Source organism: Ochlerotatus camptorhynchus, unplaced genomic scaffold, assembly GCF_037179485.1.
Source record: "Ochlerotatus camptorhynchus isolate MF236.1 unplaced genomic scaffold, CSIRO-AGI_Acam_v1.1 ptg000268l, whole genome shotgun sequence".
Classification (NCBI taxonomy): Eukaryota; Metazoa; Arthropoda; class Insecta; order Diptera; family Culicidae; genus Ochlerotatus; species Ochlerotatus camptorhynchus.
The window spans coordinates 574,139-590,441 of record NW_027040758.1 but is presented as its reverse complement, the minus strand read 5'-3'; the positions used below and the strand labels follow the sequence as shown (position 1 = coordinate 590,441).

Sequence of the window (16,303 nt, the reverse complement as noted above, 5' to 3'; positions counted from 1 at the left end):
CTTTCTATTGAATCTTTCATTGTAAATGTGCATATCGTACATAAGTGTTTGGGAGATACTAATTGAATAAGTCTAAAACATCAAACATTTATATGGTGTGACATCAGAACGACTTCTTTTCTTCTCTTAGGTCACTTTTCAGTCACTTTTTTCGACTATAAGTAACTATTTGGTCACTTATTCCTTCAAAATGCACACTAAAATCACTATGTTTGGTCCAGAAATTTCGAATAACAAAAGTGTATTCAAATTTTGAACCTTATTTGGGTGCCATCTGACCGCATCAGAAACTTGACAACTTGCCCGGATCAATGCCTACTGCAAGGCATCCATCCAAAAATCCAAAGCATACATTATTTACGTGGGGTACACACGGTCGACAACGGCGAGCGCTTGATTGACAGCTTCAATCCATTGCCAAAGCGACCGTGATGGATACTTTTAAAAGTCTGCTTAGTTGTACGTATGACCATGGCTTACTGCTCTTTTTTTTTAAAGCCAGGGTACCAATAATTGCAAATTTACTTTGACCCAAATATGAAAGCAAGGCGCGCGTGGGTGTCAATGCGCTCAATGCTCCACTCTGCTCGGTCGATTCCGGAAGGAGATTGGTTCCCGGTTTAGATGGGTGCTCGACAAAGTTGGACCGGTTATCTGCGGCAGACAATCGATTCACACACCATTAGACAGCTGCGTTCGATGATCTTCTGGTTGGAAAAGCAATGCTATCGCTTTTAGCTACCGGAAGTAAATGACAAGCTATCAGTTCCCGTAGGGGACAGTATGCAATTATTGTAGGACCACAGTTGGTCGTTGCAGTTATGCGTCTTTATATAAGCAGTGATGTTAGCGCTGTTTTCTGATTATCAATCACTGCATAAAGATGTATTTTCGATGTTTCACGACCGCACAAATACCGCAGTAGACAAACGTCGTCACTGACTGTGCGTGAGAAAATCCCATTGAATTTCAGTAGTAGTTGCTCCGATATCCAATTACAATTAATGGGCACACAGTGCTCTCCTCCAAGCAACGCCGTGTAAATCGTGTGCAATAGTTTGTTCTACATACAGCTCAACCAGAACTGGAGCAAAACACCCCACCTATCGGGTTACACTCTAGCGAGTAGTCTCGCCATTCTCTATCCAGTCAGTTCTTCATTCTCGAAGACACACTAATAGATGAGCATCAGTCGTTAGTTTGAACATGCACGGTCAAGCCTCCAATTGGAACCGAAACGGTGCAGACTAGCGGAATAGGGACGCATTCAAACGGCATATTCTTCTCAATCGTAGCTATCGAATGACAGGCTAATTGACTGTCGCCGCCAGCTGCTGCGGTCGCCGCATGATACAGATCTGAAATATATGATATTACTAATTAAGTCAGTTTATGCAACATCTCTCTCCCTGTCTATCTCTTTCCCTGCCCCAAGGGAGCAATCATCGGACGTTGACATTTCTGTCATTCACTTACAATCGATGTATCGCACATCGAACAATGCATCCGCCCACTACTCTATGATCGCCGCAGATTTGAAATCTACGACGTTGAACTGTCAAACTCACGGATGGAGGTGTTGGTGGTTGCGTGTCGGCCACTCGACGACGGCTGCTTGGATTGCATTTAAATAAATCATTCTGCCACCTTACTGACTACTGTAGCGTCGATCGGAGGACATTTGGACTGCAGCGAGATTTGCGTGACCAACTGACAACGACGGCGACAGTCAATGGTGTGACATTTGTGAGAAAAAGTAAACATCGTCTTGTCGCGTCCGAAGTTGTCGGGTCGTGTGACAAGGGGCAGATAGGTACCTACTACTAGTTGGCAAGTGGTGTATTGCATGTGTCACACAAATATGTTACAAATTGGCATACCGGTGTGGACGGACGGTGTACGACGGGTACTAAGTTGTACTTAAAATTTCCGCTCGGCTTGGTGCGGTTTAGAATTCCTTAGAATCGCTCATGTGGAGTCAATTATCGGTGGAATCTGGCGTATGGGCTCTCATTACTGTGCAGCTAATTGCTTTGGGAATTAGCGCAGCGAGAGCGTTGACATGTAACCCTATAGTAACATACTAATTGCTTGTAGAATGGTTTCGGTAACTTAGATCATACTTTCCGGGGATTATTATAGCGAATTCATTTCAAACTATTTCTATTGAACTATCAGATCCTAGGAGAATCAATCAAAAACTAGTTAATTATTATAAGAAGAAAAAAATACTTTAGTGACTGGTATGAAAAACGTGATTCGCTACCGTCTCGCAAAATTTTTAATAACGATGTTCAGAAGACTACTTATAAATTCTACAAGAATTTAATTAGAAATTTTTCAAAAATTTTATGAGAAATTTCACATGAATTTCATTTTAAATTCTACATTAATTTAATTAGAAATTGTGCAAGAATAAATTCTTTAAGAATAAATTCGAAATTTTTCAAGAATTTTTCATTCCAAATTCTACATAAATTTAATTCGAAATTCTAAAAGAAATTCTTTTGAAATTCTGAACTCTTGCAGAAGGATTCACAAGAATTTGATTCGACATTCTACAAGAATTTTATTTCGGAATTCTGAAAGAATCTCATTCCAAATTCTACGAGAATTTCTTTCGAAATTCTGCAAGAACTTCATTCGAAATTCTTCAATAATTTCATATGAAATTCTACAATAATTTCATTCAAAATTCTACAAGAATTGCATTCCAAACTCTACAATAGTTTCTTTCGAAATCCTACAAGAATTGCTTAACAATTTTACAAGAATTTATTTCCTAATTCTACGAGAATTTCGTTCCATATTCTACAAGAATTTCATCGGAAATCATTCAAGATTCTACATGAATTTAATTCGAAATTCTAAAATAATTCCATTTGAAATTCTACTAGAATTCCATTCAACGTTCTACAAGAATTTCATTGGAATTTCCACAGGAATTATATCAGACATTCAATATAAATTCTACAAGAATTTCATCAAAAATCATTCATGATTCGACTAGAATTTTATTTGAAATTCTATAAGAATTTCATTCAAAATTCATCAAGAATTTCATTTAAAATTCGAGAAAACTTTAATTAGAAATTTGTCAAGAATAGCATCGGAAATTCGACAAAACTTCCATTCGAAATTCTACAAGCGTTTCATTAAAATTTCGGTAATTGTTTGTGTGCAAAATCTACAATAAATTCGTTCGGAATGGTACATGAATGTCATTCGAAATTCTGCAAGAATTAAATTCGAAATCCTACAAAAATTGCATTCCACATTCTGCAAGAATTTCTTTCCAAATTCTACAAGAATACCGTTCCGCATTAGAATTTTTTCAAGCATTTCTCTCTAAATTCTTCAAGAATGTTATCATAAATCATTCGAGATTCTACAAGGATTTTTTTTAAATTGTTAAATAATTCCATTTAAAATTCTACAAAAATTCCATTCGAAATAAAACGTAAAATTGATTCGATATTTTACAAGAATTATATTCAAAATTCTTCAAGAATCTTATTTAAAGTTCTACCAGACTTTCCTTCGATATTCTACAAGAACTTCATTTGAAATTTTATAATAATTTCATTCAAAATTCTACAATAAGGTCGTTCGAAATTCTACAAGAATTAATATTCGAAATGTAGAAGAATTTAGTTTCAAAAGCTGTAAGAATTACTTTCCAAATTCTACAAGAATTTATTTACAAATTCTACAAGAACTTCTTTTCAAATAGTTCATCAATTTTCTTTCCCAATTCTACAAGAATTTATTTCCTTATTCTAAAATAATGTTTCAATTCTACAAGAGTTTGTCGCCAAATTATAATTGAATTTCGTTCTTTATTCTACAATAATTTCTTTCGAATTTCTACATGAATATACTTAATTTAACAATATCATTCTGTATTCTTCAAGAATTTCATTCGCAATTCTTCAATAAATTCATTATAAATTCTTAACGAATGTTTACAGAAATTATTCAAGATTCTACGATAGTTTAATTCGATATTCTAAAATAATTCCATTCGAAATAATATATGATTTCTTTTCGAAATTCTACATGAATTGCATTCGAAATTCTACAAGAACTTCATTCAAAATTCTATAACAATGTCATATGAAATTCTACAATAATTTATTTCGACATTCAACAATAATTTCATTCGAAATTCTACAGAACTGCATTCCAAATTCTACAATAATTTCTTTTCAAATCCTACGAGAATTGCTTCCAAATTCTACAACAATTTCTTTTCAAATTCTACGAGAATTTCGTTCCATATTCTACAAGAATTTCATCGCAAATCATTCAAGATTCTATAAGAATTTAATTAGAAATTCCAAAGTAATTCCATTTACAATTCTACAAGAATTACATTCAAAGTTCGACATCGATTTGATTTGAAATTCTAAAAGCATTTCATTTGAAAATCTACAAGCCTTTCATTCGAAATTCTAGAAGTGTTTCATTCGAAATTCAACCAGAATTTCATTCGGAATTCTACAAAAATTTCATTCGAAATTCTGCAAGAATTTCAATCGAAATTCTTCAAAACTTTCATGATAAATTCTATCAGAATTTTTCAGAAATCATTCGAGATTCGACAATAATTTATTTCGAAAATCTACAATAATTCCATTCGAAATTATACATGAATTCTTTTAAAAAATCTACATGAATTGCATTCTAATTTCTGCAAGAATTCCATTCGAAATTCTACAAGAATTTCATTCGAAATTTTTCAATAATTTAGTACTAAATTCTTCAAAAATTCCATCAGAATCAGAGATTTTTAATAAAAATTCTACAAGAATTGCATTTGAAATGCTGCATGAATTTCATCAGAAATCATTCATGATTCTACAAGAATTATATTTGATATTTTACACTACTCCAATTGAATTTCTGCAATAATTCCTTTCGAAATCCTGTAATAATTCCATTAAAAATGCTGCAAGAATTCCATTCGAAATTCTACAAAAAACACATTCGAAATTTTGCAAGAATTCAATTTGAAATTCTACAAGAATTCAATTCAATAGAAATTATATAGGAATTTCATTGTAAATTCCACAAAAGTTTCATCAGAAATCATTCGAAATTTTCCAAGAATTTCATACGATTTTTTACAATATTTCCATTTGAAATTCTACAAGAATTTCATTCGTAATTTTTCTACAATTTCATTAAAAATTCTACAAGAATTTCATCTGAATTTCTACACGAGTTTCAGTCGAGATTCTGCAAGAGTTTTATTCGAAATAATTCAATAATTTCATCAGAAATAATACAAGCATTTCATCAGAAATTCTACAACAATTTTATCAGAAATTTTACAAGAATTGAATCAGAAATAATTCAAGAATTTAATCAGAAATCCTACAAGAATTTCATCAGAAATTCTACTATAATTTCATCATAAATTCTGCAAGAATTTCATCACAAATTCTACCAGAATTTCATCACAAATTCTACCAGAATTTAATTTGAAATGTTGCGAGAATTTAATCAAAAAATATTCGAAATTCTAAAAGAATTTAATCTGACATTGCACAGTGGTCCAGGAAGGTGCAAAAAATTAATAGCTCGAAAAATGGCCTAAAAGACTACAAAACTGACGATAACTTTTGACAGAAGACTTGTACTGGTATAGTGTCTTTGGAAAAAATGTGTACTTTAATATTAACTAAAATCGCTCTGAACATAGTAGGCCAAAAAAGTGATGTTAAAAAAAATATGACCGAAAAACTGATTTTTGGCTTTTGTTTTCTTAAATGACTTATACCTCCAATTATAGAAGAGATAAACGAAAAAAAATGCTCTAATAAGTTTTCTTTTTTTTTATATTTCACAACTTTGTGCAACCTTTAATTTATCTATCTATTGAAATAAAAAGAGTTAGGTACCAAATGCCGTTACTGGTAGAATTTGGCGTTTAGGACACTTTTGCAACCAACGCAAATAGAGCTAACAAGAAAATGTTTAGAAGACATCAATACGCTGTCTCTAATATTTTTCGAGTTATTAATTTATTCCACCTAATTTTGCTTCCTGGACTACTGTGCATTGTACACATTCCATTCACATTTCTAGAATTATATCATTTGAAATTTGTGAAGAATTTCTTCAAGGATTAAATTCAACATTATTCAAGAATTTCTTTCGAAAGTCTACAAAAAATCAGCAGAAATGCTCCACGAATTTCATTAAAAAATCTACAAGACTTTTATTAGAGATTATACAAGGATTTGATTGGAAATTCTACAAGAATTTCTTCAGAAATCATTTGTGCTTCTACGATAATTTCATTCGATCAAAAATTTAATTAAAAATTCTACAAGAATACCATTCGAAATTCTACAAGAATTTTGTTTCAGGAACTCCATTCGAATTTCTACAAGAATTCCATTAGAAATTATACAGGAAATTCATACAAACATCTGCAGGAAGATCATAAAAACATCTACAAGAAATTAATTCAAACATCTACAATGCTTCAAGAATTCCATTCGAAGTTCGACATGGATTTCATTTTAAATTCTAAAAGCATTTAATTCAAAAACCTACAAGCGTTTCATTCGAAATTCTACCAGAATTTCATTCGAAATTCGGCCAGAATTTCATTTGGAATTCTACAAGAATGTCATTCGAAATTCTGCAAGAATTTCAATCGGAATTCTTCAAAACTTTTATTATAAATTCTATAACAATTTTACAGAAATCATTCGAGATTCTACAATAATTTATTTCGAAATTTTTCAATAATTTAGTACTAAAATCTTCTAGAATTTCATCAGATCAGAGATTTTCAATAGAAATTCTACAAGAATTTCATTAGAAATGCTGCAAGAATTTCATCAGAAATCATTTATGATTCTACAAAATTTCATTCGATATTTTACAATACTCTATTTGAATTTCTGCAAGAATTCTTTTAGAAATCCTGTAATAATTCCATTAAACATGCTGCAAGAATTCCATTCGAAATTCTACAAAAAATACATTCGAAATTGTTCAAGAATTCCAGCGGTGTTTCCTTAACCTTAATCTACCTGTGCACCAACTATCAAAACATACACAATTATCAAAATATTGCTTGTAATTGATAGATATTGTGTAAACTAGAAGATTAAATGTATTTTTCAACCGATTCGAGTATGAATATGGCATTAAATCTGGTATTAAAAGTTGGTGCACAGGTAAAAAGTGAGGTTACGCGACGCCACTGAAGAATTCGATTTGAAACTCTACGAGAATTCCATTCGAGGTTCTTCAGGAATTTCATTCGAAATTCTTAGAAATTTATTTCAAATTCCAAAAATCTCATTAGAAGTTCTATAAGAATTTCATTGTAAATTCCACAAAAGTTTCATCAGAAATCATTCGAGATTCTGCAAGAATTTCATTCGTAATTTTTCTACAATTTCACTATAAATTCTACAAGAATTTCACCTGAAATTCTACACGAGTTGCAGTCAAGATTCTGCAAGAATTTTACTCGAAATAATTCAACAATTTCATCAGAAATTCTACAAGAATTTTATCAGAAATTTTACATGAATTGAATCAGAAATTCTATAAAAATTTCTTCAGAAATTATTCAAGAGTTTAATCAGAAATCCTACAAGAATTTCATCAGAAATTCTACTATAATTTCATCATAAATTCTGCAAGAATTTCATCACAAATTCTACCAGAATTTAATTTGAAATGTTGTGAAAATTTAATCTAAAAATATTCGAGACTCTAAAAGAATTTATCCGACATTGTACAAGAATTCCATTCACATTTCTAGAATTATATCATTTGAAATTTGTGAAGAATTTCTTCAAGGATTAAATTCAACATTCTTCAAGAATTTCTTTCGAAATTCTACAAAAAATCAGCAGAAACTCTCCACTTTTATTAGAAATTATACAAGGATTTTAATGGAAATTCTACAAGAATTTCGTCAGAAATCATTTGCGCTTCTACAATAATTTCATTCGAACAAAAATTTAATTCACAAATTCTATAAGAATACTATTTGAAATTCTACTAGAATTCCATTTGAAATGCTTCAGGAATACCATTCGAATTTCTACCAGAATTCCATTTGAAATTCTACATGAAATTACAAACATGTGTAGGAAGATCATACAAACATCTACAATGCTTCAAGAATTTCATTAGAAATACGGCAATGCAGATGCTACAAGAGTTTCTTTCGAAATGCTAGATGAATTTCATTCGAAATCCTACAAGAATTTCATTCGTAATTATACATGAATTTTATTCGGAATTCTGAAACTCTACAAGCATTTATTCAGTAATTTAATTAGAAATTACAAGACGTTCATCAGAAATTCCACCAGAAATTGAATAGAAATTCTACGAGAATTTCATTAGAAACGCTACGAGAATTGAATCAAAATTGGTCGAGATTGTATAAGAATTTAATTCGAAATTCTTCAAGAATTCCATTAGAAATTCTACAAGGTTTTCATTCGAAATTCGACAATATATCCATTAAAAATTCTACTGGAAATTTATTAGAAATTCGTCAATAGTTAGTGTTCCAATGCTGCAAGAATTTCATTCGAAATTCTACAAGATTTTCATTCGAAATTCGACAATATTTCCATTAAATATTCTACTGGAAATTTATTACAAATTCGGCAATAGTTAGTGTTCAAATGCTACAAAAATTCCATTCGAAATTCTACAAGAATTTTAATTGAAATTCTACAGGAAATTCATTCAAACATCTACAAGAAATTCACAATAAATTCGGTAATGGTTCGTGTGCAAATGCTACAAGAATTTCATTTGCAATCCGGCAATAGTTGGTGTGCAAATTCTCCAATAATTTTATTCGAAATTCTACGAGTTCTCCATTCGAAATTTGGCAATAGTTTATGTGCAAAGTCTACAATAAATTCATTCGAAATGCTTCATGAATTTTATTCTTAATCATGCAAGAGTTTCATTCGAAATTATACATGAATAACAATCTAAATTCTACAAGAATTTCATTCGCAGTTCTACAACTCTGAAAGAGTTTCATTCAAAATTCTACAAGCGTTTCATTCATAATTATTCAGCATTTTAATTAGAAATTACAAGACGTTGATCAGAAATTCTACCAGAAGTTGAATAGAAATTCTAGAATTGAATCAAAATTGGTCGAAATTCTACAAAATTTTCATTGAAATTCGACAATATTTCCAATAAAAATTCTACTGGAAACTCATTAGAAATTCGTCAATAGTTAGTGCTACAAGAATTCCATTCGAAATTCTACAAGATTTTCATTCGAAATTCGGCAATATTTCCATTAAATATTCTACTAGAAATTCATTAGAAATTCGGCAACAGTTAGTGTTCAAATTATACAAGAATTCCATTCGAAATTCTACAAGAATTGTAATTGAAATTCTACCTGAAATTCATTCGAACATCTACAAGAAATTCATAATAATTTCGGTAATGGTTCGTGTGCAAATACTACAAGAATGTCATTAGCAATCCGGCAATAGTTAGTATGCAAATTCTACAAAAATTTCATTCGAAATTCTACAAGTGCTCTATTCGAAATTCGGCAATAGTTTATGTGCAAAGTCTACAATAAATTCATTCGAAATGCTTCGTGAATTTTATTCTAAATTATACAAGAGTTTCATTCGAAATTATACATGAATAACAATCTAAATTCTACAAGTATTTCATTCGCAGTTGTGCAACAATTTCATTCGAAATAGATCCAGAATTTAATTCGAAGTTATTCAATAATTTCAGTTGAAATTATTTAAAAATTTAATAGGAAAGTCTACAAGAATTTTATAAGAAATTCCGCTAGAATTTTAATAAAACTTCTATGAGAATTTCGTTACAAATGCTACGAGAATTGAATTGAAATTGTTCGAGATTCTACAAGAATTTAAATCATACAGGAATTCAAATCGAAAATATACAGGAGTTCCATTCGAATTTCTTCCAGTATTCCATTAGAAAGTGTTCAAGAATTTCATTCGAAATTCTACAAACATGTCATTGGAAATTCTACAAGAATTTTGTTGGAAATTCGACAAGATTTTAGTTAGAAATCATTATTGATTCTACAAGAATTTCATTAGAAATTTTAAATAACTCCATTCGAAATTCCACAAGAAATGCATTCGAAATTGCACAAGAATTCCATTCGAAATTGTACAAGAGCCCCATTCGAAATTCTTTAAAAATTTCATTCGAAATTCTACAAGAGTGCCATTCGAAATTCTACAAGAATTTCATTCAGAGTTCTACAATAATTTCAATTCAAACACCTTTAAGTTCACAAGGAATTCGACAATGGTTCTTGTGCAAATGCTACAAGAATATCATTCGCAATTCGGCAATAGTTTGTGTACAATTGCTACAAGAATTTCTTTCGAAATGCTGCATGAATTTCGTTCAAAATTCTACAAGAGTTTAATTCGAAATTCTTTATGAATTTATTTCGAAATTCTACATGAATGTTATTCGAAATTTTACAACAATTTCAGTTGAAATTCTTCAAGAATTTCATTCGAAACTATCCGGGATTCTACAAAAATTTCATTCGAATTCTAAAATAATTCATTTTGAAAATCGAGAATTCCATTCGAAACTCTACTTAAATAATTTCATTCGAATTTCTACATTAATCCCTTTAAAATTTCTACAAGAATTTCATTCGAAACATACAATAATTTCTTTCGAAATTCTTTAAGAATTGTATTCGAACTTCTTTAAAAAAAACATTCGAAATTCTACAATAATTCCATCAGAAATCATTCGAGATTCTACAATAATTCCATCAGAAATCATTCGAGATTCTACAAGATTTCATTCGATATTCTACAATTATCCATTAAAAATTATAAAATAATTTCCTTTATAAATTCTACAAGAATTTTACTTCGAAGTTTTACAAGAATTCCATTCAAAATTCCGTTCAAAGTTCTACAAGTATTCCGTTCAAAATTTTTCGAGAATTCAATTCGAAATTCTACAAGAATTGATTTTAAAATTCTACAGGAAATTCATTCAAACATCTTAGGGAAATTCATTCGAACATCTACAAAGATATTCATTCGAAATTCGGCAATGGTTCGTGTGCAAATGATACAAGATTTTCGTTCGAAATTTGGCAACAGCTCGTGAGCAAATGCTACAAGAATGTTATTCAAAATTCTTAAAAAATCGTTTGAATTTCTTCAAGATTTTCATTCGAAATTCTGCAAGAATTTAATTCAAAACTATTCAAGAAAAAAAATCGTTTGCGATTCTACAAGAATTTTATTTGAAATTCTACAAGTAATCCATTCGAAATTCTGCCAGAATGTCATTAGAAATTCTACAGGAAATTCATTCAGACATCTGCAGGAAATTCACTCAAACATCTACAGGAACTTCTTTTAAACATCTACATGAAATTCATTCACAATTCTTCAAGAATTCCTTTCGAAATTCTACATGAATTGCATTTGAAACCCTACAAGAGTTCCATTCGAAATTTTACTAAAATTGCATTTCAAATTCTAAAAGAATTCCATTCGAAATCGTACAAGAATTTCATTCGAAATTCTTCATGAATTCCATTCGAAATTCCACTAGAATTTCAATAGAAACTCTGCTAGAATTTCAATAGAAAATCTACAAGTATTCCATTGGAAAGTTTTCAAGAATTTAATTAGAATTTCTACAGGAAATTCATTCAAACAGCTACAAGACTTTCAATCTAAATTCGGAAATATTGTGTGTGCAAATTCTTCAAGAATTTAATTCTTAATTCTACAGTAAATTCGTCCAAACATCTACAAGACATTCATTCGAAATTCGGCCACAGTTCGTGAGAAAATGTTACTAATGAGTTTAAATCGAAATTCCTAAAAAATTTAATTTGAAATTTTACAAACATTTCATTCGAGTAAATTGTACAATAATTTGATTCGAAATTCTTCAAAAAATACATTTGAAATTCTTTATGCATTCCATTCGAATTCCTACAAAAATTTCATTCGAAAATCTTCATTGTAAAAATCAGTTTTAGTTAGTTTATCAAAAAAATTCATAATACTTTTATCTGTTTCTCGTCACACAACACTAATCTTTTTAAATTGAATCTCCAGAAAAAAATACAATAAAAAAAAAAATCATTTGTCAAATAACTTTTGAGTGCTACTGTCAGCTTACATTGAGACTTACTGAAAGGTGGATTTCTGATATTTCCTAACGTTCGGAAACCGTAATTTATTTCCTTCTCGCGTCCCTCCCATAGCCGTCCGTTGTAATTTCGAGAGTTTTTCCGCCCTGCAGCCAAAACGGCAAAAACAAATTAAAGATTCATAAATTTCCACTTGAATTTCATTATACCAGTCGACGGTTGTCCGTCCGCCTGTCGCTTCTCGAATGCGGATTGTTGGGCAACTTCCATCCATCCATCCATCCGTCGTCGTCGTCGTCGTCGTGGCGTTTTGGATTCCTAATGCCCACTGCCACCAAACGACCAAACTTCCCAGCCAAATTACCCATCCTCTCCTTTCTTTTTTTCCGCTTCAAGACGTGCTTTGATCTCCACGCCTGCAGCGAAAAAATACTGACAAGTCGAATTTCCTTCGCTTTTCCTCCTAGGAAGACACAGCAACAGCTGACTATGTGAAACGAAATTAGCTTTCCTTGTTAACTTGTTTGCCATATTCATAACAAAGTTTTTCATTGGCAAAATGGCACGATCCTCTCGAACAACGTCCGCCGGGAGTGTGTAAGATTTTAATGGCTTTTCATCCAGCAAATTTTCCTGAACAGTCAGTCAGTTACTTACCGCATACCGGGCTAATAATTAATCCACCGCTTACAACGCTGGGGCTTAATGGCTTCTCCAGCGTTAGGAATCGCTCAATAATCACTCATCCACGTTTGTTTATGTTTGTACTCCACCCTGTGTGTAGATTCAATAATCGCTTTCCGCTCCGACGTTTGCAAAGGCCACTTCGTTTTGTTTACTATACGTACACATCAACTACTCGGCCTACTGCAGGCTGGCACATGTGCGCGGACAAAGTTTTGCTAATTTCGAATGCAAATTCCATTAGGTGCTCATTTGGATTTTCTTTTCTCTGCCCTAACGGGTGTTGTTTACATTCGCAGGACGTTCGTTGATTCACCCTGGACCAACCTGGCGGACGGAACAGGCTAGGGAGTGGCTGGTGGTGGTGCTGCTGCTAGAGCAGCGTCATGGATCACGCGGTTCATGCGGCACGAGGAAGACCATGGAACAAACTGCGCTTCGAAAACAACGAGCTGGAATGTCTCTACCAGCGGTACACCCTCAAACTGCAACGGTTCTCCGTGACCGGAGTCGTTGCCCTAGTCGTGGTCCTGTGCGGCGTCATGGCCGGACTCAGCCTCGGCTACAACCGGGCACCGACGTTACATGTAAGTGCTGACGGTACTGTTAGAATTAATAGCAATCTACAATGATTTCCTTCTCTTCCAGAACGTCTTTAACTCGTTCCTGTGCCTGCTGTCTGCTGTCGTGCTGGTGTTGCTTCAGTTCCGCTTCCTACGGGACTCGCATCTGCCTTACCTGTGCTATGGCATTCTGTTCTTCACGGCTGCCTTCTGCTTCATCTCGATGCCCACGGTCGGGATTGTGTTCCCCGTCGATACCCGGGAGGTGATGGCCGAAGGCGTTTGGCAGATTGTGTTTGTGGTGTTTCTGGCCTATGCCATGATGCCGCTGCAGATCTGGGAAGCGGTCCTGTTCGGCATCATCCTGCCGTCGATACACGTCGGCCTGACCGGGTACAATATCTACAATGAGAACTTCCAGTACCTGGCGTATCAGCAGGTAAGTTTGATGAGTTGGGTTTGTTTAACGTTGATCTTTTAAAGAGTAAGAATTTGTAATGAAATTCTTTTAGACTCTGTTTGAAAACCTACAAAAATTCTACCTGCATTTAATTCAAAATTCTTCTATTAGAATAAGTTTCGAAATTTTTCCAGAATTCCATTTGAAATTCTACGAGAATTTCTATCAAAATTCTTCGAGAATTTCTTCCGAAATTCTTCAAAAATTTCTTTTTAAATTCTACGAGAATTTCATTCGAATTTCTACAAGAATTTTATTCAAAATTATACAAAAATTCGAAATTCTTCAAGAATTTCTTTTTTATAATTCTTCAAGAATTGCTTTTGAAATTCTACAAGAATTTCTTTCAAAATCCTACAAGAATTTCTTTCACAATTCTACAAGAGTTTCTTTCGAAATTCTGCGAGAATTTTTTTCGAAATTCTGCGAGAATTTCTTTCGAAATGCCACGAGATTTTTTTCAAAATTCGATGCGAGTTTTTTTTCGAAATTCTTCGAGAATTTCTTTTTAAATTTTACAAGAATTTCTTTTGCAATTAGACAAGATTTTTTTGTTGAAACAATTCCAAAATTTCTTTCAAAATTATAAATGATTTTATTTAATTCTAAAACAATTGATTTTGTAATTCTACAAAAATTTATAACGTAATTCTATCAAAATTCTACAAGACTTTCATTCGGAATTCAACGAAAATGACTTTCAAATATGTTCAAGAATTTATTTCGGAATTCAACGAAAATTTCTGTTGAAATCCTACAGAACATTCTTTCATACTACCATAATTTGTTTCGTTATTCTACTGCAAATCTGTTCGAATTTCTACAAGAATTGTTTTTGAAATTCTTCTAGCATTTTATTCGAAATGCAACTAGAATTGTATTCGAAATTCTCCAAGAATTTCTTTTGAAATTATACGAAAATTTTATTTTTTAAATCTACAAGAATTTCTTTGCAAATTCTAAAAGAATTACTTTTGAAATTCTACCTGAATTTATTTCGAAATTCTACCCTAATTTCTTTCGAAATTCTACCCGAATTTCTTTGGAAGTTCTACAAGAATTTCTTTCGAAATTCCAAGCGAAATCCTACATGATTTTCTTTCAAAATTCTACGAACATTTTCTGTCAAAGTTCTACGAGAATTTTTACATGAATTTCTTTTCAAATTCTACAAGAATTTCTTTCGAAATTTTACAAGAATTTCCTTAGAATTTTCTTAGAAATTTAACAAGCATTTCTTTCTAAATTATACTGGATTTTTTTAGAAATTCTACAAGAATTTCTGTCGCAATTCTACGAGAATTTCTTTCGAATTTCTACGAGAATTTATTTTTGAAATTCTACCAGAGTTTCTTTCGAAATACCACAAGTTTTGTTTTTCGAAATTCTTCAATAATTTTGTTTGAACTTCTACGGGACTTTCTTTAGAAATCTTACAAAAATTTATATCGAAGAATTTGTTTTAAAATTCGACTAGGATTTCTGTTGAAGTTCTATAAAAATTTCTTTTGAAATTCTACAAGAATGGATATCGAAATAATTTGAAAATTGCGTTCAAAATTATGCAATATGTCTTTTGCAAAATTCCGTTATAATTTCTTTCGAAATTCTGCAGGAATTTATATCGAAATTATGTAAAAATGTTTATTTAATTCTACACAAATATCTTTTAAAATTATACAAGTTTTTTATTTTCAAAATTATTCAAGAACTTTTTGTGCGATTCTGCGAGAATTTCTTTTCGAATTCTTCAAGAATTTATCTCGAATCTACAAAAAATTCTGTTGAAATTGTGAATTAATTTCTTTCCAAATTATTCGTGAATTTCTTTTGAAATTCCAAAACAATGACTTTCGATGTTTCTATTGAAATTCACCTAGAATATCTTTTGAAAATAACGGCGCCGGTGGTGTAGTGGTAAGCGTGATTACCTCTCACCCCAGCAGGCCTGGGTTCAATCCCAGCCGGCGCCGCCGGGATGTTCTGAGGCATAACATCTCTGATCACCGGTTCATGAGTTGATGGGTCGATAGGTAGGGTCCAGGTGTGGGAGCTGCCTTCCTGGCACATCGGTAGCATTGGTGCTCAGCACGGAAAACAAGATCGACGGAAAAAACAAATCAAAGGAAAAAAAAAATCTTTTGAAATTCTACAAGAAATAAGTTCGAAATTATTCAAGAATGTATATAATACAAGAATTGATTTCGAAATTATACAGGAATTTCTTTCGAAATTAAGAATGTCTTTCGAAATAAAGAACTGCTTTCGAAATAAAGAATTTCTTTGGAAATTAACTATTTTGTTTCGAAATTCAACAAGACTTTCTTTTGAAATTAATTCAAAATGTTATTTCGAAATTCTACAAGAATTGATTCAAAATTCTTCAAGAATTCATTTCGAGCTTCTACAAGAATTTATTTCGAAATTCTT

General features: G+C 31.7%; 1 protein-coding gene across 6 annotated transcripts in view; it reads left to right on the top strand.

Annotated features, from left to right (window-relative positions):
- rut (rutabaga) overlaps positions 1-16,303 on the top strand; it is a 158,897-nt gene that overhangs the window by 99,713 nt on the left and 42,881 nt on the right. For all 6 annotated transcript variants that reach the window (XM_065227264.1, XM_065227263.1, XM_065227260.1 and 3 more), the window contains exons 3-4: positions 13,150-13,437; positions 13,499-13,852. In XM_065227264.1, the coding sequence (XP_065083336.1) occupies positions 13,237-13,437; positions 13,499-13,852 (555 nt within the window). In that variant the 5' untranslated portion in view covers positions 13,150-13,236. The remainder of the gene's footprint in view (positions 1-13,149; positions 13,438-13,498; positions 13,853-16,303) is intronic.